Source organism: Typopeltis vanoorti, chromosome 4 (assembly GCF_054136105.1).
Source record: "Typopeltis vanoorti isolate ZY-2024b chromosome 4, IOZ_Tvanoo_1.0, whole genome shotgun sequence".
Classification (NCBI taxonomy): Eukaryota; Metazoa; Arthropoda; class Arachnida; order Uropygi; family Thelyphonidae; genus Typopeltis; species Typopeltis vanoorti.
Window position 1 is genome coordinate 43,530,801 of NC_143552.1, and position 27,446 is coordinate 43,558,246.

The 27,446-nt window shown below is 36.9% G+C and overlaps 1 protein-coding gene across 2 annotated transcripts in view; it reads right to left on the reverse strand.

The window, feature by feature from the left end:
* The window catches only part of LOC150107264 (uncharacterized), a 151,458-nt gene that overhangs the window by 27,331 nt on the left and 96,681 nt on the right, over positions 1 to 27,446 (reverse strand). For both annotated transcript variants that reach the window (XM_090391116.1, XM_090391115.1), the window contains exons 6-7: positions 20,370 to 20,514; positions 4,068 to 4,194 (exon numbers count right to left, since the gene is read on the reverse strand). In XM_090391116.1, the coding sequence (XP_090247242.1) occupies positions 4,068 to 4,194; positions 20,370 to 20,514 (272 nt within the window). The remainder of the gene's footprint in view (positions 1 to 4,067; positions 4,195 to 20,369; positions 20,515 to 27,446) is intronic.

Below are 27,446 nucleotides of genomic sequence, written 5' to 3' on the forward strand. Positions count from 1 at the left end.
GCACAGTGATAAAAAAACACTGACCAGGCATGCAGTCAGGAATACATATCCATACTTGAAGTAGAAAAAGCCATCAAAGGCTTGAAATGTGGAAAGGCAGCAGGAGTAGATGATATTCAACCAGAAATGCTGAAGTATGGTTGTATAAAAGTCTTACAGTGGCTGCACTGCATAGTTCAGAAAACCTGGACAGAGGGACGAATTCCCGATGATTGGAGTAGAGCTCTCATAGTACCCATATATAAAAAGGGAAATAAAACTGAATGTGAGAATTACAGAGGTATTTCCCTACTGAGTGTTCCTGGCAAGATCTATGCAAGTATACTTGAGAAACGGTTGAGAAGAATTGTGGAAGAAAAGCTTGGTGAAGAACAAGCTGGATTCAGGCCAAATAGAGGCTGTCAGGATCAGATCTTCACTTTACGACAAATAGTCAAGAAAGCATGGGAATATAACAAAGATCTGTATTTAAGTTTTGTCGATTTGGAAAAGGCATATGACAAGGTGCCAAGAGAGAAGCTATTCAATACGCTGCAGTTATATGGTGTCAATGGGGCATTATATCAAGCAATACTTAGTCTTTATTTGAGTTGTAAGTCAGCAGTTAGAATTGAAGGAAGTACAGGAAGATGGTTTAATGTTAAATCTGGTGTGAGACAAGGATGTACATTATCCCTTCTGTTATTCATTATCTATATGGATCACATTATGAAGGAAAATGGTATTAAACCTGATATCAAAATTGGAGATGTTAATGTCAGCTCTTTGCTTTATGCAGATGATGTTATACTTCTAAATAAATCCGCTACAAGTCTGCAATATTCTCTGACTAAATTGAATAGCTGTTGTAATAGATATGGTATGAAGGTCAGCAATAAAAAGACAAAGACAATGAAAATAGGCAGAATCATTGAAAATGTCAACTGTGTTGTGAATGGAGAACCTGTGGAACAAGTAAAACATTTCAACTACTTAGGCACGATTTTTACTGAAGATGGTAAATTAAATATAGAAATAGACAACAGAATCAGCAAAGCTGGTATGGTGGGAAGTCAATTGAATAAATTCATATGGAGTAAGAGAGAAATTACTCGGAACACTAAATTAGCTGTATACAAGACAGTGTTCAAACCAGTTTTAACTTATGGGTCTGAGAGCTGAGTCAGAAGTAAAACACTTGACCAAAGACTAGATACTGCAGATATGAGTCCTGAGAAAGATTATAGGCATGAGCAGATGGCATCAATGGCAGTATCGTATTAAAAATGAGGATATTAGGAAAGAACTCGACATTGTCAGCATCCAGGAATGTGTTAGCAGAACTAATCTCAGGTGGTATGGTCATTTAAATAGAATGGGAGAGGAAAGATTAGCAAAACAAGTGTTCTCTGGAAAACGACACAGAGGAAGACCAAAGATATAGGTGGAGTGATATGGTACAAAGTGCCTTAGACGATAGAAATGTTGGAGTCTTGACAAGTAACAGACTGATTTGGAGGAAAATTGTAGATAGGAAGTTAGTAATGAATTAAATTTTTCATGTAGTACTGTCATATCCTGTACACCCCTTGAGGGTACATGGCAGGAATTTGATGATGATGATGAAAAATAAAACTTGTATTGATCATTTGCAACAAACAGTTTTAGATAATGAAAGGAAATGTTGGTATGAAGTTATAAAAAGAATAATTTTTGTAGTACAGTTTTTAGCCAAACAAAATCTAGCTCTTCGTAGTAAAAGTAATAAACTTTACGATCGCAACAATGGCAGTTTTTTAAAATGCATTGAGATGTTAGAAAAGTTTAATCCTTTTATATCAGAACACATGTGTAGCTAATGATCCTGACATTAAAAATATGCCCTCCTATTTAGGAGATAAAATTCAAAATGAAATACTCACTTTATTGGCATCAAATATTAAAAATAACATTTTCATAAAGTTTTTTTTTTTTTTTTTTTTTTTTTATTTTGGGAGAAGGGGTATAGGGGTGCCAACTAAAGTTCTGCACACAGCCGCCGGACACTACTGGCACACCCCTGACTAGTTAATATCCATTATAAATAAATGAACAACAAAAAAAAGACAAGTATATCATATCTGGATTACTATGCAAATGCCCAAAATATTTCTTTTCAGATTTGGACCACTGTGCAAGTCTCCTCCTTACAAATTACACACACATTCTTGCCATAAATACCATTACAATTTACACACTATCACACTGGAAGTGTGCAAGACCTGTTCTGTTAGTGGCACTGTGTACAGCTAACATTTGTGCGTATCAGTAGAGAGAAAGAGTTGTCTAGCTGTACGAGTTAACATTCAGGGAAGATACACAAACATCTTTCTGATATGAAAACCATGTAACTTTAATAGCACTTCGCAAGGTTGGAATGCAGCCACTGGTTATTTTCAACACATTAAAAACACTCAAGATCAGAAGGATGTTTGTGTATGGAGTATTAAACGTTATAATGATATGGATGACGTATCTGATCACCAAAGAAGAGGTTGACCACGCTGCATTTGCACACAACAGTTTATGAGGGATGCGAAGGCATCCTTTTGTAATTTTGTGAGAATGCAGAAAGAAATGTTGCAAGATGAACACTTCACAGAGAATGTCACATACTAACTTACCTGGGGGTAAGATTTTATCATGTTCTACTGGACACTTCCTAACACCACAACTTATGTGACAGAGGCCAATAAAATCAAAGACACTTCTTGGCAGTATGCAAACTGACTGAGAGATATCCTCTTTGCAGATGAGAAGATTTTCAGAGTCTATGAGAACAGTCGTTTAACTGATAAAATGATCAGGGGTATATCCTGGATAGTGGCACAGAACATGCCATAGCACCCAGGATTCAGAGAGGTCATCCACACATGAGTAATGCTTTGGTGTGTGTGCACATGTAAGAAGGAGGGGGGGTATTCAAGTTGCATTTCTGCGAGAAAGGAGTCAAAGTGTATCAAAACACTATGATGGAACCCGTGGTCACAGCCTCTGAACGATACCTTGTATCATGTAGGCAGTGGACGTTCCAACAGGAGTCAGCCCTTGCATACATGGCGATGACCACAGAACTGTCATTGGAAGCGAATGTGCCTGACCACATATGATCATTGATTGGTCATTTGGAATCCAAATCAGTTGGATTTGGATTCCAGTTGACTACAGCAGCCAACCAGAAGGTGGATTTGTAGTAAGCAGTGGCAACATTTCTTGGATGTGCGTGAAGGCAAAAGGGGGACATTACGAACATTAAGTGCTGCTATATATACATTATACATGTGGTTTGTATGCGCTGAAAGCAGCAAATGATTTACTGATAGATTAAAGATTTATGCAATGTTCACACAACAGTACTTATGGCTAGACTAGGTATATATATACTTTTTGTGTGTGTGTGTGTACACACACACACACACACACACACACACACCCTAAATAATTTTTTTAAAAAAATAATAATAAATTACATGTTCTATTATTTTATTGTTGCAACTTTTTTTTTTTTTTTTTTTTTTTTTTTTTTATATGCAACTCTCATCCACAAAATATTATAAACCTATAGTACGTTTTTACTGTGGGTGGGCTAAAATTTTTTTTTATATATTTTTTTTTACATTATCAGTAAATCTTGCTCTAGAGACCAGACATGGAATTTCATCACTTGAAAAAAGTTCCAACTAAAATTATTCATTCAAAGACATCCACTATAGGATTTGAACCCACATCCTGTAAACTAGAAAGAGTATGTTAACTGCTGCCAACCAGGCTAGCCACTTTCTTCCTTTCATAAACCAAAGTGACCATTTTGCAAGTTATGCATTGCTATAATCAATCTAAAGTATTCTATTATTTTAACTGACAACTTATGCAACGAATAATAAATTAAGACCATGATAAAGCTCAACAACAGTGTGCTAAAGAAGGAAGCGAGGAAGTGATTTTTTATTTAGAGTGGAGTGCAGATGGTATATGTTAGTGGTTGAGTGAGACTTCCCATTAATGGTTTAATGAGAATCTTAATAACAGAATGTTTAATAATATATTACCTAGAGAATCCTGGATACTTTTTCACAGCAACTTGCTGAATTAGATGGGTATCATGTTTAATATTTGCACAGCCAAGCTTGTGTGAAGATCCATCCTTGCCAAAGATTACAATAGATCTTCCCATTACTAAAATAAATAAATGGAATTTGGCATACCAAAAATTACTAAATAGTAGGAAAGTGCATTTGCAATTTGTAAAAATCAGTTTACACACAGTTATCTGAAAATCAAATGACTGTCTTAAAAAAAAAAAATAAATAAATAAACAAAAGAGCAAACTTACAGTCTATACACACAGACACAAACAAAATTGACAACCATTAGCTCATAGCAAGCAGTTTAATATAGGCATATATTTTACTCTGGAAAAAAAAATTGCAGAGTTATTCAAAAATAGCAAAAATGATTCAGATAACCATTTTTTGAAAGAAAAATATTAATAATTGGCAAGTGCAAAAAAACATATGCAGATTAAATTGTGCAATGAGTTTTGGTGTATACAAGGATGTTTTTGCATGAATACCATCTTGTACTCCTTTTCAATTAAACATAATCGAGTTCTATTACAGCCAGAACTACATAGATAAATCTTATGGATACATAATTACTACTGTTATGGGCGATTTTAACTATTGGGAAGAGAAGAATGGAGGAGGAGAGAATATGCAAAATGAAGAGTTAGAATTACTGAGGGATAACTATCAATTATTATTATTTGACACCTCCAGGGAATCCAAAGACTCATCTAGGGAGGACACCAACCACCACCACTAGTTTTTCCACAGACAAATCGCAAACATCCATGCCCATGGCAGGATTCAAACCCACAGCCTTTTGGCTGGAGAACGGACATGCTAACCACTCGGACAGCCAGGCCAGCAAAAAATATTATTACATTATACCTCCAGGGAGTCCAAAGACTCACCGAGGGAGGATGCCTGCTCTCCCCCAACTCAATCCACTAACTCCTACTGCTTTCATCATCTACACCAACGCCATCTACCACTGACACTAGTATTTTCACAGACAATCACAAACATCCATGCCCACGGCGGGATTCAAACCTGCAGCCTTTGTACCTAGAGAGCAGATACGCTAACCACTCGGCCAACGAGGCTGACTATCTTAAAGCAACACATCATGAAGGGGGGGGGGGTCTTGTGATGCAAGTGCACTGCATGTAATAATAGCATTGAACATTCTATATGAATGCCCAGATGCACCAGTTAGAGGCATAACAATTACCTCATTCTACATAAATGAGGAGACTTATGCTGCCATTTAGTAAGAGTATTCATGCAGTTTTGAAATGGGAGGTGAAGTGGAACTATAAAGCTGGTAATTATAATAAATAGGCAATGCTTTGCCATGAGAAGATGCACGGAGGATCAGCAGCATGTACAATAGTTAAGGGATGCATGCTGAATGAAGCTGTGTCCCACTACATCCCCTAAGTTAGGAGAATAAATCTGATGGGAGTAGTTAAATGGATGAATAGAAACAAAAGCTGCACTAAAAATACATGAAGTAAGTGTTGATGACCAAGCTAAGGAGCAGTATAAAATGTAGGCCAGGATTGGATGATTGTTTTGGATTTGGAAAGCAACATAGGCTATGAGGCCTATGTGTTAGATCTGTTAATTGCATTTGTTCTTCTGGATGGTTAGCATGTTTTGTGCGATAAGAAAACCAAGTTTCTGAGATCCACCTAGGAGATTAGTTTTATCTTCCTCATCACACACAGCCATGGTAAGGAATACAGTATATAGTGAAAAATTCCATAGTTGCTGAAAGAATGTGCAAACAAATTAACAATACTCCTCGTACAACCTGAATCTCAGCACAAGCATGGTATTTTATAAGTGGAAAAGGAGTAAGGTAATTCTAGTATACAAGGGTAGAATTGAGAGATGTAACCAATTATAGGTCAATATCAACATCTCTGTGGGGATCATAAAAAGGTATTGGAAAATAATTCGCACATTTCTGCATCCAGAAGTGTGTGAATTACTACCATCCTCTAACAGAAAACACTGCTTTGTCATATGGAGATCTTGCTTTAACAATCTGCTATTGAGCCTCCGTAGCTCAGTCAGTATATATAGATGAAACCCTTTGGTCAGAAAGACCTGGGTTCGATTCACGTCAGTGACATGAGGAACCTTTATCTGATCCTTTGACGAAAGGCGAGTTAGCTGGTCTCATATGGAGGTAGGGGGATTTTTTTCACCCAGAACAAGCAAATCGGCCCTGTGTTCACAGGGCCGATTTGCTTGTTCTGGGTGAAAAAAATTACACACCGATTACAGTCAGGAATAATACTTAAGACTCAGCCATAGGTCTGATTCATTCAGCTATGCCGGTCCTGAGCCCGGATAAAATTAGGGGAGGAATTAAGATAATGCCATACTTCCCCATAACAGGGACCTCACAGCCATTGTATCATAATACAAAATAATAAACAATCTGCTTGCATTTTTTTAATAGAAAAGATAATAGAAATTGATAAGATCCCTCATGGAATATTGTTAAATAAACTCAAAAGGGATGGGTATACAAAAACAGGTTTGCAACATGGATAGGAGAATGGCTGACTGTTTCAAAGTGATATAAGGATCTAAGTCTAAAAAAGGGAAAGGTGACCAACCTTCACTTTCTTAGACTAATAAAGATCTCTATGGTGCCATAGGGATCTTTATTAGTCTCTTGTTTAATTGTATATCAATGATACTGGGGATATTTTACATCATAATATCTAGCTGTTTGCTGATAATTGGAAACTCAGTTGATACAGAATCACTGCATGCTTCAAGAGACTGGGTCTGTAGGTAAATGACAACGAATACAACTTCTGTCAAAAAAAGTATCTGATCAGTGTTAAGAAATATACATGCACTGTATATTTCTTGGAAAGTTTAACATACAAACATTTCAGCATGCAAGTAATGAAATAGCTCACTTTAAAGTATAAAAAGAAAAGAAGATTTTATGTGCGATTTAAAGGTTAATTTAAAGAAAATAAATCATCTGTGTTAGAAAAAAGTATCCGATCAAGCTAATAGTTGGAAAAAAAGTAAGCAATTGCTGAGGAAACAAACATATCATTTCCCAATATGCAAATCCACAATCGTTTGTGCACATGTAAAGCATAGAGAAAATGTTTATAAGGAGCAGAATCATGGTTGCAAAATCTGAATTCTATCTCCAGTGTTAAAGGATGGTGGCTCCTGTGAAAGACTTTCGAGCGATTTAAAAAACAGAATGATTGAATATCTCAGAGAGAAGTACCTTACCTAGATTACTAAAATGTGCTCAAAGTACCATATGTGACATTTGGAAAACATATCGTTCGACTAATATTGTAAAAAACATACCTCGAAGTGGACTTCCACATGCCGCCTTACACTTCAGACAGAACAGGAAACTGGCTGAACTTCAAAACCATGTGGCATCCAAACAACAATGCTGCATGGTCGAACTAGAGAGTGAAGGTAAGCGATTGCACAGTACGAAATTGGCTGAATGGTCTAGGATTTCACTTTTGACAAAGCAACACAAAAAAAAGTGTTTCCAATAGTGTAAAAATCATGGAAATTGGAAATTTGATGACTGGGAAAAAGTCATTTTTATTTAAGAATCTCAAATTTGCCTTAGAACTGGTGATGATAACTGTACCTTTGTATGGAGAAGATTTGGGGTTGCATGTCATAAGGTGTTGGTAAACTATGTATTGTGTTACATACAGTCAACTCTGAAGTCTATGAAAAAATTTTAAGCATTTTTGGAGTTCCTAGTATCGAAGTATGGTCTAGGATTCCAATGACTTCATTTTTAGATCACAATGCATTTTGTCACCACAACTGATAAATCAAGAATTATCTGCAAAACAATGAAAATAATCCAATTAAAACAATGATTTGGCCTTTGAATAGCCTGTACCTTAATCCAATCGAAAATGTTTGGAATATTTTAAAGTGATAAATCGACACCAAAAGGCCCACAAATGTCATTGAATTACATCAAGCAATCATGGAAAGCTGGAATGAAATTCAGCCAACCAACTGTCAAAAGCTTATCGAGTCCATACCTGTGTGTTGAGGTTTAAGTGCTGTGAAGAATTCATGTTGGAGGTTTAATGGAATATTATCAGCACTGAGAAAGGATTAAAACTAATTTTAATGCTTAAAATATTTTGTCTCAGTCACAGAGACATCTTCAGGGATTACCAAAAAACTTTTTGTAACAACACACACAAACACAATACAGTAGTGAGTGAAACTAAAGTCTTATCTAGGTGGTGCCCTCTATGAATGTTTGCATGTGGCCTAGGATGTAAAGAGGAATCTCTGATAATTAATCCTTTCTTTTAGGCTTGCACGGTGATCCGAATGCATTTTTGAAAATTATGGAGCCAACTACCGTGTTTGAATAAAAACTTTAGTTTAATAACTAAAATCTACAATTCGACATTTATGTCAAGGTCATCTTCTGGAGCATGCAAATATACACAAGAAACAAGCTATACTACAATCAAACTGGTTCGTTAAAGACACTGACCAACAGCAACCACAATTGTTAGCCTAACCTCTGGTGGAAAAAAAATACAAATTAAAAATAAAAAATTATACATCAACGCTAGAGTCCTATTATTTGTGTTGTCTACTATATACATATATTAACATCATTCCAGCCAGTTGGAGTGGAATGGTTTCTAATACTAGCAGATGGGCTAAAGTCCTGACTTATATTAAATCTTTCATATTAGGTTGGCTGAATGTGTGCCATCCAGATCCTTGGAATTTTCATACCATCTTTGTTATTGATATTTGGGTGGTTATCAGGATTTCGTAGGATTCCTTAAATTTTCTTTCGTACCAGATTTTGTGCGGTGTAAGGAGCAGGTGCTTTTCCAGTTGATTTGGTGTAAGGTGTTAAGTGCGTGGTCTGAGAGGCCTGCTTCACCATAATGGTTATATTTGATGTGTCTAATGTGTTCTTTCTTGCATATAGGGATTGTCTGTCCTGTTTCACCAATGTACGGCAAGTTACAGGTGCAGCGGATGCAATAGACTCCAGGATGTACTAATGGGAGGAGAGGATCCTTAGAGGAGCTGAACATGGTTTTAAGTTTAGTGGGTGGTTTAAAGGTGGCATTGAGGTTATAATGTTGTAGGATTCTGTTGATTTTTTCTGATAGCCCTTTAATGTATGGGACGGCTATGGTTTCACTAATACTAATACTAGCAGATGGACTAAAGTCAGGACTTTAGCCCATCCGCTAGTATTAGAAACCATTCCACTCCAACTGGCTGGAATGATGTTAATATATGTATATAGTAGACAACACAAATAATAGTACTCTAGCATTGATGTATAATTTTTTATTTTTTATTTGTATTTTTTTTTTCCACCAGAGGTCAGGCCAACAATTGTGGTAGCGGTTGGTCAGTGTCTTTAACGAACCAGTTTGATTGTAGTATAGCTTGTTTCTTGTGTATATTTGCACGTTCCAGAAGATGACCTTGACATAAAGGTCGAAACGTCGAATTGTAGATTTTAGTTATATTAAACTAAAGTTTTTATTCAAACACGGTAGTTGTCTCCATAATTTTCAAAAATGCCTTCTGATAATTAATGTTTCCCAAATTTTGGGAAGTTTCATGCAACCGTATTTGTTTAAATTACGTTGATTCCTGAGCGCAGATGCAGATTCAAAGAACAGTCTTTCTTTTTTGAATTTACTATGGTGGTTTTTTCCCAAGAGATCCTGTGGGTTCTATCCAAAACATGGTCTGCAATCACAATTATGATCATAATTGTGATTGCAGATGTATGACTTGTGTTCTTCTAATCAGATGGTTGCTGATCTGCCTGTCTGTCCAAAGTAAGCCAGTTTACAGGAACATGTGTGCGTTGTTGCAAAAAGTTTTTTGTAATCCCTGAAGATGTCTCTGTGACTGAGATAAAATATTGGAAGCATTAAAATTAGTTTCCAATATTTTATATTGGAAACTAATATTATTCCATTTAATGGAATATTAATAATATTCCATTAAACCTCCAATATGAGTCCATACTACGAAGGTTGAAAGCCATTGTTCGGGCTAAAGAAGGAACAACAAAATACCGAGTTCAGTATTTTGGATATGTATTTCACAATCAAAGAATGATCTCATACTTTTTTTTTCCTTCAGTGTTTGATTTCCATTCACCTAATTTCTGGTTAAAAGTAACTAAAATATTTTTTGTAATAAACTGTATTTCTTTGTTAATCATATTTATATTCATAACTGCTTAAACTGAACAAAATTTATGTATTGAGGAAAAATAAATCCTAATATATATATTAGGATATTAGAATACAGCCCCTGCAGAATACGAGGGGCTGTATTCTGCAGAAATTGAAGTTTAAAGGAAAATCAAATTTACTGTTCAAAAACCAGATAACTATCTTTTCAATTAAGAATTTAAACAAATAACTGAAACACATGTAGAATAATATTTAATATTCCGCTAAAGTGCTCCTAGCAGACTGGTTTAGTAGAAAAGTTGGGAACCATTCCAGAAGCAGTAGTATATCAGGGACTCAAAGAGATATACAGCTGTGGAGGATAGATAATTTTTAAAAGATGATTTGAAAGGACCTATATGTAATAACAATTTTTAATCCTAAACCAGTCATTTCAAAACGGGGTTTGTGTTTTAACATTCTTAACTGAGTTTTAGAAGGGAATGTTGTCTTAGTTTTTGTTTTTAAAGTATTGGAAAAATTAAAGAAACATAACCAACATTCTAAAGTACTGATATTGGACTTAGTTACTCATATCTAGGCCTTCTCCAGAGCTTCCACATCATAAAAAATGTGACTGAAGTTGAGCATAATAGTGTGCTTTGATGAATGATTTATACAGTGGCACAACCACATCATTACCTCTGTTTGTCAGTATGCTTATCATAGCACAATTCCACCAATGCAGTATACCTCTGTATTCGAAAGCGCACTGCACTTTATACCCTCTGTACTCTAAAATGCAGTGCACTTTAGAGTACAGAGGTACACTATACTGCACTTAACATTAAAATTGCAACTCCATTCATTTCTCCAAGCTAAATAGTCTATTTAAATCTTCTTGAAGGGAGTAACCTCAGCAAAACAGCTGAAGATCCCATGCAGTCCACATCAAATTTCATTAAACAAATAAGGTAACGAATGGAGGTCCAAGAAACGAGCCTTGTGAAGGAACACTGGTTATCTTTCTTTTCTGGGACTCTGCTACACCATACACAGCTTGTTCAGATAACCAATTACAGATGTTGAAAATTTATTTATCATTAGGTTAGACTATGATAGATTTAGTTTAATCCTTTATCCCAGTGAGAGCAAACAAAGTTTGCGCCTGAAAATATCTTCAGGACTAAATATAGTGTTGTACTATCTTATCCAGTAAGTAGTGCAACACCAAGGCAACTCGTGGCAAAGGTGGAGCAAGCTACCAGGCACTTCTAACCCAGTATCTCCCATAATGCAAAACACATTTCCTATGTGGATATGTATACTGTTATGCATTAAAGGGATTGGCCATCTACCCAGACTAGTTTCGACCTTTATTGAGGTCTCTTCAGTGGGAGCCAGGCCCAGAGCTGGAGATACCAGGCAGAAGCAGTAGCAAGTCATCTGTGCCTATGGGAGTTGCCAAAAGGTTTATCACCTTTTTTAAAAATTACTCTGGATTTAGAGAAAGATGTTGAAAATTTATTTATCACTAGGTTAGACTATGATAGATTTAGTTTAATCCTTTATCCCAGTGAGAGCAAACAAAGTTTGCGCCTGAAAATATCTTCAGGACTAAATATAGTGTTGTACTATCTTATCCAGTAAGTAGTGCAACACCAAGGGCAACTCCCATAGGCACAGATGACTTGCTACTGCTTCTGCCTGGTATCTCCAGCTCTGGGCCTGGCTCCCACTGAAGAGACCTCAATAAAGGTCGAAACTAGTCTGGGTAGATGGCCAATCCCTTTAATGCATAACAGTATACATATCCACATAGGAAATGTGTTTTGCATTATGGGAGATACTGGGTTAGAAGTGCCTGGTAGCTTGCTCCACCTTTGCCACGAGTTGCCTTGGTGTTGCACTACTTACTGGATAAGATAGTACAACACTATATTTAGTCCTGAAGATATTTTCAGGCGCAAACTTTGTTTGCTCTCACTGGGATAAAGGATTAAACTAAATCTATCATAGTTTAACCTAGTGATAAATAAATTTTCAACATCTTTCTCTAAATCCAGAGTAATTTTTAAAAAAGGTGATAAACCTTTTGGCAACTCCCATAGGCACAGATGACTTGCTACTGCTTCTGCCTGGTATCTCCAGCTCTGGGCCTGGCTCCCACTGAAGAGACCTCAATAAAGGTCGAAACTAGTCTGGGTAGATGGCCAATCCCTTTAATGCATAACAGTATACATATCCACATAGGAAATGTGTTTTGCATTATGGGAGATACTGGGTTAGAAGTGCCTGGTAGCTTGCTCCACCTTTGCCACGAGTTGCCTTGGTGTTGCACTACTTACTGGATAAGATAGTACAACACTATATTTAGTCCTGAAGATATTTTCAGGCGCAAACTTTGTTTGCTCTCACTGGGATAAAGGATTAAACTAAATCTATCATAACCAATTACAGATCTGATTAATCTGTTATTAATCTCCCACTTTATACAGCAACTTGTCATATGGCAAACTATGAAATGTCTTTGCAAAGTCGAAGAATATCATGTATATGAGACTTCCTTATCCAACACATTCACTACCTTATCATAAAATACAAGTACAGCAATCCTTCAATTAATGCTCCCCCTGATTAGTGAGTCATTTTTTTTCAATACCCAAATTCGATTAGTGCGCCTATATATACATTTTAAAAACAAATGTTACAGATTTTAAAAATTTTCGATCTATATGTTTTTTATGGCTAAATTATTTTAAAAAAAATTACTCACTAGGATGAAATAATTTAGTTACCGATTTCAAACATTTTACACAGTTATTATTTAATGGCATACTAAACTATTTCCATACACTATCTTCCAAATTTACCACCAAAATTTATGTCGTCTGCTTTACATAGCATTTTGCTGATCATATCTCTGCTTTTCCTTACTTTTTTATTTTAAATTATTTTCCTAACCTTTAATCATGAGTAAAAGAATTAGTGAGCAAAAAACAGAAGTGTGAAAATGATTCAAAAAGTAATCTGATTGGAAGAAAAACTTGAAATAAAGAAAAATGAACAAGGCAAGTCCAGAGCAAAGATAGAACAAGAACACAAAAATGGGTGAATCAACAGCTGAATACAAAGAGAAAGGTAAGGTTGCTTGAAGTTCATCATGCATGCACTCAAAATATTTTAATGATTGACTCAGAGAGACTTAAATGGATCTAAGACTAACCACAAATCGATCCAGCTAACACTGGCCTTATTAAATCAAAAGCATAGTCTCTTTGTGTCCTGGAAAGAAAGGGCTATCGATGATGGAAAAGAAGAATTCCACGTTAATGCTGGGTGATTTGAGGGTTTCAAAAAGAGAAATAGCCTACATAATGTTCTTCTAATCACAGGCGAAGCTGCAAGTGCAGATAAGGAGATATCCAGAGATTTTGAAGAAAATTGTGTAAGAAGGGGGATTATTGTGATCAACAAATATTTAATGTAGATGAAACCAGTCTTTTTTTTTTTTTTTTTTGGAAACGAATGACTTCCAAGACTTTTCTAGTCAAATCAGAGAAACCTCAGCCTGGTTATAAAGTCACAAAGTCGAATGAAATTACTGCTAGTAATATGCAAGCCGTTTGATAGCACATTCTTCCACATTGTGTAAATGATTTTAGAGGCTTTTCAAATTAATCTAATTAATTAAATCTCATTCTGAGAAATTGAGCTATTCCGACCTACTAAATTTAGATGCACAGTGGGAAGAATATGAAGAAAATTTAATCACTGACAAGCCCAAAGAGGTTTCACAGAAAAATTTGAAAATAGTTTTCATACAATTGAAGTTTTTAAGCAGCAATTCTTAGAGACTCCCTGGTGAAGAGAGAACCAGTAAAATTTTCAGAAGAGGCAATAAGGCCATACCATCAGTTGTAAGAAAAAAAGAAACAAAATGCTCGCCAAACTACGTTAGCTCAATTCTTTGTTAAGAAGCAGAATAATAAATTTATATTCTGAATATGTTTTATTGTCTTTCAGCTTCATGGTTTTCCTTTAACCAAGCCCTGAGACATATCCCAATTCTTTTATAAAAAAAAAAAATTAAGGGTCAAAAAAAAAAAATCTGAGGAATGAATTATACATTTTCCCATAGGTTATTATATTCGATTACTGCATTTTCAATTAATGTGCCTGTTTTAAAGAACACATTAGGTGCATTAATCGAGGGATTGCTGTAGATTGCTAAAACAAGAGCTACCTTTCATAAAGCCATTCCGGCCTCGAATTGAAAAATTCTGTCCTAGAAACATGCTTGTGCTCTTTTTTGGAACCCCTCCCACTGCAAGACTTGATGAACAAGTAGGTCAGGGGCATAGCTAACTATTCTGTATACTCTAAAAATGCATGATGATATGTTATCCACTATTTACGCAGTATTGTTAACATGCTAGTCCAATAGCACGTGATGCAACACCATCGCTGCCCTCCCTTCTTGACATTGTACAGCATTATTCATTGGAATATTCACATAAAAAAAGCTCATTAAATTATTCTACTACATCCTTTGCCATGGTCACCCTACTACCCTGACCATCCACCACTATCATCATTCCATAATTATTCTTCCTTCTGATTTGCCACATACTGAAAAAATTTCCTTGAATTTTCTTTAGCCCACCAATCTTTCATATTGTATTTTTCCTTTACCATGTCATGCTTGTCCTGACGTGAGGAGCTAAGGATCTTTCTCAGACATAGCCAAGTTAGCTGGTCTTGGGTATGGACTGCAGGGTTTTTCTCCCCAGTTTATCTGGGGATTTTTCCTCCCACAAATCAGGCAAACCAGTCTTAAGAACACAACACCTCACAGACAATCACACATAGTCGAGCTGGGGATAACGATCCCACCTCGTAGTGAGTTATGAAACCCAGAAATTCGAGGTCAAGGCCCTACATGGGGCTGTAGTGCCAAAGAAGACATGCTTGTCACTTTTCTAGCTTGCATTTTATGCTTCTCATGTATACAATCACTTTGGCTGCCTTCTACCTCCTCCATAGCTTTTATCACATTGCTTGACTGATTTCACTGTTCATCCATTTCACTCCTGCTCTAATTCACCTATCAATTCCCATACTCTGTCAGCCTCTTTTCACCACAGCTCATCCTCATTGATGTAGCTGCCTATGGAGCATCTCATAATCACCCACATAAGTCTCCATATCCTCTTTTTACAGTGCCTTCCCCTGTTTGATGTCCTCAAATCTCTCATTATTTCCATTACATTTTGCTTAAGGTAGTTTCCATTAAAAAAACCCTTGTTTCTCTACATACATTCTTCTTCCAATCCACATTATTATAATCCCCCCCATTAGAATCACCTTCATTTTTAAGCATGACCAAATGAAAACCTTTCACAATCAGTACCTCTGCAGTCCCAGGTATATAACATTAATACTGTATGGTGCAAAAAAAAAAAAAAAATTCGACACCCCCCCCCCCTTCAGTACACACGATATGCTGTTCAATTGCACATTTATAAAAAGGAGCACATGTAGAGTCTACACCTTCACATTTAACTGTAGCAATGGTGTTTACATTGGTTGTTGAGCATTATTTTCATTCATACAAAGTTGGTAATGTGTCACTTGATCCTTTGTTGAGGGTTTGTTGAAGGAAATCACTTTGACCTGCCTTCAAAACCTTGAACTAAGGGATAAAATTACACTATATTTCCACAGATGTCTCAATCCTTGTCTTCCAAGATAAGGGAGAACTTCACATGCACTATGAAACCTGTCTTGAAAGACAAGGTGCCTGTTTCGAGCAGGTAATCTACCATTGTTAATGCTTTATTCAACCAACATTCCATTGATAGTTGTGGATGCACATTTCATTAGGTATGAACATACATTTCTTTGTTAATAAGCCTGTTTACTCCATAACATACTGTTATAGTTCAGCACTGTTTTTTCTTTTTTTTTTTTTTTTTGCACTATACTGTATACATAGACATATGTATACGGTATGCCTCCACTCTTAACGGACAATTCCTCTGCTGCATTAACAATTCTCCTTCCTGTATCTCCTTATCCTTCCTGGCATCTCTATTCTTCCCACCAATATATCATCCTCAGTCAACCTAGTTTCACTTGCCAGTTATCTTTGAACAGGCATGCTGACTCAATGAATGCCAGAATCTCAACTCTTATTTCTGATACTCCTTGCATTAATAAAACTTGGAAAGAAGTCAACAAACATGAGGAACAAACAACTATTGTGTCCATAGGACCTCCTTTCGCTGCGATGACTCCAGCAATCCAACAGGGCATATTTTCCACAAAAATATGATAGCAATCACTGGGAATTTTGGACCATTCTTTCTGTCAGCATGTAATGAGATCATGACCTGTTGTGGGGCAGACATCCCTTGACCTCGCCCAATGCTCCGATTCATCCCACAAATGATCAATAGGGTTGAGATTGGAGCTCAGTGGAGGCCAGTCAAGTGAGGTGACATTCATGTCCACAAACCATGCAGTTACAGCAGCTTATGACATTGCACATTGTCTTGCTGAAAGACAATGTGCATTGTCATGAGGTTGCTTTGGTCAGTTCCATAAAAACACCACAAAGTAGGATTGCATTGTCCAGAATGTTCAGATACCCCTTGGGAATTCAATGTTTGTGGCACCACAAACAGAGATCTGAGGCCAAAACAGGACTACCATCATGCTGGCATCTCCAAATTTCATAGTTGGAGTTACATAGTCTGGCAAGATGCTCACTGAGCATCTGCCACAATCACACTTGTCCATCTAATTGACAGAGGAGTGTAGCATAATTTGTCACTATAACACAGCTTTCCATGTTCCACTGTACGTATCTAGCTGCATGTTGATTTGGGTAATGCGAGGCTGGTATATTGCAGTCCTGCCACGGAAACCTATGTTGTGAGCCTCGGGTCTGAATGTTTTTGTGCAGATTTATCTTCCAGTCGATGCCTGGAACTCTACATTTAACATGTCTGTTAATGAATGGCAGTTTTTACATATTATCCTTCATCTAAAGTCATGTTCAGTGTGTGTGTGTGTGTGTGTGGTGGGTCATCCACTGCAATTAAGTTGACTCCTTGCACTTCCATCTCAGTATGGAATCACTGACTGTTGACCTGGGGTGGCCCAATTTGTCAAGAGGTTGCTAAACAGATAGGCTTGCAACATGGCATCCTATCACAATGCCTCTTTTAAACTCCATCAGCTTCCTTCTCGCAGTCATTTCACATGGACACAGTTGCATCAACTTGGGAGCATCACATTCCTCCAATTTATACTGGCTACAAACACGTGACTCATTATATGACACAATGCACCTTGCCCATGGGTGTATTCATTGACTTCTTTCCAAGTGTACACAAAGATGACAATCCCACTCTTGTAAGGTCATACCACTGGCACTATTTTATTCCTTTGTTACCTAGCATTTTCTGTGAAATGCCTTGTGTATGCAGTGAACTTTATGTGCTGTATTATGTCATTCCAACTAGTAGTTGGAGCCATCAGGAATTACAAAAATATATTTTTGTTGTTTAATGCAATGAAGCAAGCAATAGGAATGAATTAAGCACAGGTTTAACGACTGAAGTATTTCATCTGTCACAAAGTCATCACTGGGAGGATTATAACATACGAATTGTAATGATGTGCACACAAGCAACACAGCAACACAAAAAAAGTGGAAGAAACCACCTAAAGTCTCTTTAGACCATAGGTTGCCAAACTTTTTTGGGCCACCGCCACTTTGCAAGACATAAATTTTGTAACGCCCTCCATTATAACATTCACAAAATAAAAGATTTAATTTACACTTTGTATGACTCCACTTATCTATCACACTTTCGACTGATGATTGTTAGCAAAGCACACAAAAAAATAATGAAACTTATTCCTAAACCACTGGTATTTATATTAGTACATCGTACTCGTGCTTTGAACAAGTCACCGCAAGCACCCATATTCCTGTCAAAACATGCTGAATTGAGTGAATTACCTACTAATAGTTGGCCGACATACTACTAGTTAAGACTCATCTGCTGCATGGATACATCTATTTCTATCTGACATGGTAAATTTTCAAATGATTAAATAATTGAAATAGAAAATTGATAAAAAAATTGATCGTGTAAGACAGGCATAAGATGAATTAAAATGCAATATTTAAATTTTAAATGATTATCTAATCACAAAATCACGAAAATAATTAATTTTTAAATATATATTATTAATTTCTCCTATAAAGAGCCACCGACTCCTAGTCAGTGGCTCTTTATAGGAGAAATCTCATCCCACTATAGCCCCCTTAGAAGGCTTCAGTGCCCACTGGGGGGGGGGGGGCGGTACCGCCCACTTTGGGAACCTATGCTTTAGACTTTAAAAAGAGGGGCATTTTCTGTTGAGGACACTGGTAGACAGTCTTCTTAAAATAAAAATAAGGATGATGCTGGAAAGGAAAATCTAAGTTATTTATGGTGATGGAGGCATCCATTTGTAATGGCTAGGCTTAAAAAAAAATAGAAAAAATCCTTGGCATACAACCATACTATAGGTTTACAAAAAACCTTTTATGGGTGGGAGTCACATAAAAAATAAAAAAGATAAAAAAATAATAGTGATTGGAATTGTATTGCCTAAGAGCAGGGAAACAAAAGGAGCTATAATACACATTTCAGTAAGCCTTTGTGTGTAACAGTGAGGACCTCATACAATATTTGACTCCATGGATGACTAATAATATTATCAGAATAAGGAAAGAGTGCAAAGATTAAAAATGAAATTATTAATATGCATAATTATACAAGAATTGGAGCTTTCCTATTTCTCATTAAAGATAAAAAAATAAAAACCAAATTTTGTCAAACTTAATTCTACAGAATTAATTGATAGAACATTAATCTCATTGTTGGTTTCCTCCCTCCTTTAACAGCAGTATTTCTACATATATTTTTGATTAGCAATACCATATGGAAATTACAAAGTCAAATTTTTCAAAAATTCTAAACCTGTGATTCACCAAAAAATAAAACTTCCCTCAAAAATCCCCCCCCCACCCGAAAAATTAAAAAGCACATTAAAAAAATCCTTTATATTCCCTTTACAAAATATCCATGGCATCAGCGATAACTTAAATGATGTGAATCGTCATCTTCAGTCATCCAAACCTGATTTTCTGTTTCTGACTGAACCCAAAATTTCTGCTAAATCACTACAGTCCACTATTGGGTGGGTTGCCATCATTATGCACTTTAGGAAGACCATAGAGATGAGGCAGATGGTCATGATGAATTCATAACTTCTCAACAGTAGTGGCATCCCACGACTGTCCCATTCATGGGCCATTTCCTATCTAGGAGATGGATTACCATGATGTGACTCATGGTTAACTATGGGCATTACAACATGTGGTGAGGACCCTATCTCTTCCACACACGTTTGTAAATATTCATGACTGTAAATCTATGCATGTTCATGGGGCCAGTTTGCCTGTTCTTGGGGGGGGGGGGACCCTGCTTCCATATGCGACAGCTAATTCACCGTTAGTCAAAAGAGACCAGATAAAAGCTCCTCACGTCATGGACAGGAATCGAACCCAGGCCGTTCCAACTGACTAAAGAGCTTCGTCTATACCAACTGAGCTATAGAAGCTCTCTAGACTGTTAAACATATTAGTGATGTCTTGTGTTCTCCTCTCCTGGAACTGATATGGACTTCTTTGATGCTAAATCTGAAGCTTTATGGATTTAGAATGTATTAAATTTTGAAGCCTTTTCTGTTTTATTAAATAGTTTTCACCTGTCCATGTCTACTTAACCACAAATACCTAGCCTACTAGATGTCTCATTTTCAGATTTCCCATTTTGAAATTTACTCAAACTGATTCAGCTCAGCAACTGTATTATTCCCACTGCCAAAAATGTAATGCCAGATTCCAAGAAGGGAAGCTGAAAGGAAAATGAAGTAAGTGTAACATACAAAAGCACATTTCCTGGATGACAATCAAACACATTCAAAAACTGAGTTCAAGACCTACCAGAATAGTTGCCTACTAGAGGTAGATTGACATCAGTGAAAACCTGTCTCTCTGATCCGACAACTAAAGGCCCATGACGTCCAGCAAGATCTCCCATCTCACAGCGAAAGGGATTGTGAGGACCACAATCAGTTTTGTAATACTCCTAAGCATAAAAATGGAAAAAAGAAAGGCAATTACATTAAATAGTAGAACTTTGACTCAAATCTGGTACTAAAAATAAAGGTATTTATTTTTTCTTTCCAGGAAGGCTGGAAAGAAAGTATAGCATTTTTCAATATTTCCAATCTCTAATAATGAATAAAGTCTTAATTTATAATAAATAGGTCATCATATAATTCATGAGGCTTACTATTAGTGAAGTGTGTGAAGATAAAAGCTTTTCCTTTTCATGACTCCAGTATGACGTCTTTCTTTCAAAGTTATCTATAATGGTATTTTAACACCCATATTGGTATCTCCCCAGCATGAATAACATATCACACACTATACTTTCAGATGTATCCATTTAAAATTGACATGTCAGTCAATTTCTGAGATTGCCAAGCATTTGTCCTGTAGCCTATTTTATAATATATATATATCTTTGAAGAGAGCTTTATTTAAGTAGAATATGTTCCATACTTTTTATTCAGTTTGGGCAAACAAACAACAAAAAAAAGTTTGCATAAAAAATTTAATTTCATTCAAAACTAAACTGTTCATGTAAACAGAAAGACATAACAGCTGAACTGTACTTTAACAAACACCTCCAAAACCTCATATCCTCTTCACAAAAGGATATGAATAGGTTGGCGCTTTGGGTAGATGGAGAATTTTAGTTAAATGCCAAGTAATGGTTAGAATTTTACTTTGTCAAAGAGGTCAGATATCTAGGATTGGTAGATAGCTAGCTGAAGTTTGGGGAATACATTGCAAAAGTTGTAATCGCTTCCATAATGCAAAGGACATTAACAAGGTAAAAATCAGGTGGTAGTAGTGCCACTGTATAAGGCACTCACATCAGTCCACATCTACATTTCTGTGCAATGATCTAGTCATCTGAATATATGGCAATGAGAAAATATTAAAGAAAGTTCAGTGGCAAGTGATTAAGACTGTACAATGTGTTGAGTATGATAGCAAATTGAGGAAATAATCTGTGCAGAACTTGACAAATAGAAGAGATTATATTATTGAGACAGGGGCACACTGGCCATAAGTGCAATGTGTGCGATGCACACAGGCACCAGGATAGTAAAGGTGCCAAAGAGGAGGAAGTATTTTAAAAAAAACATTTTTTTAAGTGATTTTTTTATTGGAGGGGGGGATAGGGGTGCCAACTAAAGTTTTGCACACAGGCGCCGGACACTACCCCGGCGTGCTACTGGGTATAGGGGTGCCAACTAAAGTTTTGTACACACAGGTGCCGGACACTACTGGCATACCGCTGTATCGAGACATATGTTAATGAGGAGGCTTTTCTCAGATATAATGAAATTATTGCATAGAGTAATGAGAGAGAGAGGTCATTCCTGGAAGCTGCAATAAGAGTCACGTGATTAAGGAAATGAAAAAGTAGATTTTTGTAGAGAGTAACAAATGAGTGGAATGCTGAAGTACAGCGAGTTTTTAGCTCATTCAGAAAGTAAATTATACTCTACAAGAAATTATATTCTTGACTTTTGCATTGATTTAGCTTGGTATCTCTCACTACAGATGAGGCTTCACTGATGAGACCACAGTAAAGGTTGAAACCAATCTAGATAGTGATCCTTTGCATAAAAGATGGTAATATGCATATGTAAAAAGCAATGTGTTGTGTATTAAGAGATACAGTGACAACTTGATGTGAAGTTAACAGCCTGTACATACAAGTGGCTGCAATTTGATTGCCCAGGCTTGGGTAAATGATAAAAGAAAGAACATAATTTTGGTAGAACATAATTTATTCGTATTATTATAATTATGGCTATTTTGCCTGCTTCAGTATAGGAGTGCCCCTGTTTAAATGTCATTGGCTATTTACTCATGGATTCTTAGGGCATTGTAGATGCAAGTTTACAAAAAACATATGTAGCATAAGGAAGAGAAATTTACACATGCTTTTTCTGGGTGTTGCGGCTTTTCTTCTTTATGCGATGTCTGAAAACTATTGAGTGTGTGGAGGGGGTAGGCAATTTGGGAGAATTAAATTAGAAAAACCCAGGTTTTTTTTCCCCGTAATATATATATATATATATATAGGGTGGGGGAAATGGGGGAAAGGGTTGATTATTTATATGGGGGGAAGGGGAAATGACGGGGTGCGGTCCGTTTCGACTATTCTCGGTCATCATCTGAACACATTAGGAAAGTGGATGATATGCAGGTCGGGTAGGTGCTTCTGTTTTTGAAGTGTTTGTGTTATCGCCTATTGGTCGGTGTTGCGACCTCAATTTTATATTGTAAAGCTTCCAAACCTCAGAGATTATTTAGGGCCTGTGTATGTTGATAGAGTTCGCGTCACAGTTTATGGCTATTGTTTCCGATATTCTTAGCATTGTTTTATTGTCTTGTCTGTCTACTATGATGGCCTTGTCGATCTGCGTGGTATTTTTTTGTTCAAGGGCGTGAACAGCTATTTCCGTTTTTCCTGTGCTTTGTATTCGATTTTTCTTTTTGATGTTACGTTTTTTAGTATTTAGATGTTCTGGAATAGGGATGTTACAATCACGGTAGTGTTCTTGTAGTCTTGCCCATAAAGACCTGATGGTGGAACCTGTGTAGGTAATATCATAGTCTTTTTGGCAGGGAAATTTATAGACTACAATGTGATGTTCAAATATTTCTGTGTGTGAGGTTTGGTGGATTTTAGGAGATTTGACAGTTTTTGGTTTGTGGTGAATACCAATTTGTAGTCAGTATGTTTGAAGATGTATTTATAAGCTTTGTATGTGTTTTGGGTGTATGGAAGTTTGATAATTTTTTGTGTTGGGAAGTTCGTTTTGGTACTTGGGTTGTTTTGGCGGTTTTCTGCCATCTTGTTTGCATAGTTAATCAGTTGTGGTGTAGGATAGTTGTGATTTATGAAGATCTGTGTTAGTTTTTTTATTTCTGCATTTAGATTATTCTGATTGGTTGAAAATTTGTAGGCATTTATGAATTGTGATAAGATGACAGATTTTTCTAACAGAATATGGATGGTATGAGTGAAAATGGAGGTAGTTTCCGATATGTGAGGGTTTGTGGCATATTTTCATGGCTATTTTGTTGTGTGTTCTGGTTAATATCAAAGTAAGAAATTGATGGATTTGTTCTGTTCGGTTTCTGTGGTGAATTTTAGTCTGTTGCCGTAAACGTTTAGGGATGTTTTTAAGGTTGTGATGCATGTGGGATTACCAATGCACAGAATATCGTCCACGTGTCTGCCATAAAAGGTGATGCCGGGGGGGAGTAGGAGTGATTTTATACGTGCTAAGAATAATTCCTCTAGTTGTCCACTGATGTTTTGGCCCATTGGGAGTCCAAAGATTTGAATGTACATGTTGTTGTCGAACTTGAAGTTTGCCGAGATTATTAGTTTTATTAAGTTAAAAATGTCAATGGGCATTAGATTAGTACGAGAGTGTAGGGTGTGGTCTTCTGTGAGTGGTGTGTGTACGATGTCTGAAGTTCTGGGGATGTCGACGTTAGTGTATAAAGAGGCCGCATCCAATGAAGTGAGGATGTCATCTTGGGATAGGGTTAGGTTTGTTATTTTTTCGAAAAGGTCGTCCATGTTTTTTATCATGAAGTTAGATGTTGTAATTAATGGTTTGAGAAGTTTCGCTACGAATTTTGATAAAGGGGCTGTGGTGGTATTTTTGTAGGAGACTATTGGTCTCATCGGGTATCCATCTTTGTGGGTTTTTATTTGTCCGAACATAAAAGGGGTGCGTATGGTGCAGGGGGGGGATTGTGTTTTTCAGTGTGGTTTTGTCTATTTTATTGTCATTTTTTAGGATGTGTAGGGTACCGTTGATTTGTTTTATGAGGTGGGGGTGGGGTCAATTTGTATTCTTCGATAGGTGTGTTGGTCGATTAAGATTGCTGTTATTTTGTTGTGGTAATCGGTTTGGTTTGTAATGACTACAGTGTCCCCTTTGTCAGCTTTATTGATAATAATATTCGGGTTCCTCTTTAGGGATAAAAGGGCTTTTTGTAAGTTGGGGTTGATGTTTGGTTTAATTATTTTACTGTTTATGAGGTTAATTTTGTGGAATATTGTTTCTTTGTTAGGGTCATATTCTAATTTCGCTTGCATTTTGGTAAAGATGTCTCTGTTTTGTACGTACTTAGGGGACACACCAAAGTTTAATCCTTTGCTCAGGATGGCGATTTCGTCAGGCGTGAGGTTGTGGTGTGATAGATTGATGATGGAATTGTTTTTTGTTGGTTCTAAGGCGGAAAAATCCGAAGGGTTGGAAGCAACGAGATTGTTGTATTGGGTGTTTGTTAGTGCGTACCATTTCTTTGCATGTCGATCTTCTAATAATAGCGTGTAGTCGTTGATTTGAGATTGGGTATTATCCCAAAAGACTGCCCATTCGTTTGTGGTTAGTAGCTTTTTCAATCTGTTTTTTGTTTTGTGAATGTATGAATATGCTTGTTTCTTTTTAAACTGGTTGTTTATGGCTTGTTTTATGAGGGCACGGAATGCTCAGTAGCAAATTTTTTTGTTTCCGTGAATCGTGCTGTTGCCGCGTGCCGTGGCGAATTTTGGTGTGATGTTGTGATCGAGGCATTTTTTGAGGAAAGTTGTGTATTTTTTGAACGGTGTATGTTAGGATGGTTTTTTGGTATGTACTTTTTGTAAAGTTTATGCACTCATTGAATATGTGACGTGCGACCATGACATAAGCTTGTGTTGGTATGTGCGTTAGGTGAAAACTCTTTTTAAGGGTGTTTTGTGATCGAGGGGGAGGGTTGGTGGGGAGGTTATGAGTAGAGATCCAATGATAGGGGTTGTATGGTTATAAGACAAGTAAATTATGTATATTATTTCTGGGAAAACTCCCATGTTACTCCTCTTAATAAACTATTATAATTACAGCTATTTTGCCTGCTTCAGTTTAGAAGTGCCCCTGTTTAAATGTCATTGGCTATTTACTCACGGATTCGTAGGGCATTGTAGATCTAAGTTTACCAAAACGTATATGTAGCATAAGGAAGAGAAATTTACACATACCTTTTTCTGGGTGTTGCGGCTTTTCTTCTCTATGCGATGTCCGAAAACTATTGAGTGTGTGGAGGGGGAGAGGGGTAGGCACTCCTAAACTGAAGCAGGCAGAATAGCCGTAATTATAATAGTTTATTAAGAAGAGTAACATGGGAGTTTACCAGAAATAATATACATAATTATTATTATTATTATTAAACAAGACCTCATGGAGTCAAAGACTCATCTAGGAGGTCCTTTTATCTCACACACATCTCATCATACCGGGTCTTAAACACATTCAAACTCCTTGCAGACACCACACTCTCAGGCAAGGCATTCCAATCATTCACAACTCTGCACGAAAAAACCTGCCTCTCACTCCCCTACTCACACCCTCTTTATACAGTTTCCAGGGATGACCTCTGGTTCTCCCCTGATCTCCCTCTATTCGCTGTAGAACTTCTCCACCATTGATCCTATAGCAACCCCTTACCAACTTGTAGGTCTCTATCATATCTCCCCTCTTCCTTCTCTCCACTAGTCTCTGCAAATTACATCTTTTCAATCTTTCCTCATACTCAACATTCCAGAGGTCAGAAACTACCTTAGTCAGTCGCCTTTGGACCCTTTCCAACATCTCTTCATCCTTCTGAAAACCAGGTGACCAAATCTGGGCACAATAGTCCATGTGTGGCCTAATCAAAGCCTTATACAATGGAACAAGAATCTCCCTACTTCTACACGTCAGTGTCCTCCTCATCATTCCCAGAAGTCTTTGTGTTGTCTTCACAATTTTGGCGATGTGACCCATAAATTTTAGATCCTTATCCACTATCACTCCCAGATCTCTTATTTCCTCTACTTCCAACAATATATTTTCACCAAGCATAAATTCTGCATCCCATCTTTGTTTTCCAAATTTTAAAACCTTACATTTTGCAACATTGAACTCATATCCCCATTTGCTTGCCCAATCACTTAATTTATCCAAGTCTTCTTGCAAGGCCACAACATCTTCACTACTCTTTATGGTTCGTCCCAACTTTGCATCATCTGCAAACAACTGAATATCTCCATCCAAATCTTCGCCAATATCATTAATATACAAGTTAAATAGTAATGGCCCTAAAACAGATCCCTGAGGCACTCCACTAGTGACTTTCCTTTTCCTGGATATTGCACCCCCATACACAACTTGTTGATACCTATCAGATAGCCAGTCTCCAATCCAATGCACTAATCTAATATCCAACCCCATCTGCTCTAGTTTGACTGTCAACTTATCATGAGGCACTCTATCAAAAGCTTTTGCGAAATCCAAGTATATTACTGTGTATCCTTCTCCTCTGTCCAAGGAAGCAGTCACTTTATTGTAATAAGTAAGTAGATTACTAAAACACAACCTCCCTTTAGCAAATCCATGCTGTCCATCAAAGATTATACCATTGTTGTCAACCCAACTCTGGATCCTAGTTCTCACAAGCTTCTCCAACAACTTAACCACAACACCTGACACACAGATAGGCCTATAGTTTGATGCTTGAGTTCGATCACCTCCTTTATGAAGAAGTGGCACAATCTTGCCCTCCTTCCACTCTTTAGGGACTTGACCAAGTGCAAGACTCTTATTAAAAAAATATGTCAAGGCAGGTGTCAACTCTCTGGCACATTCCTTCAGAATACGCGGTGATATATTATCAAGTCCCACAGCCTTATTTACATCTAGTTTACTCAACTCCCCAAACACCTCTTGCTCACTTACAGTCAGTCTCTCCTCCCCATCATCAACTGCTCTTAATCTCTCCATGAAGTCACATTCACAAGATTGAAAGATCTTTATGAACTGCTCATTAAGTATCTCCACCACACATTCTGCAACAGCTGTCTTTATTTACTTGTGTCTTATAACCATACAA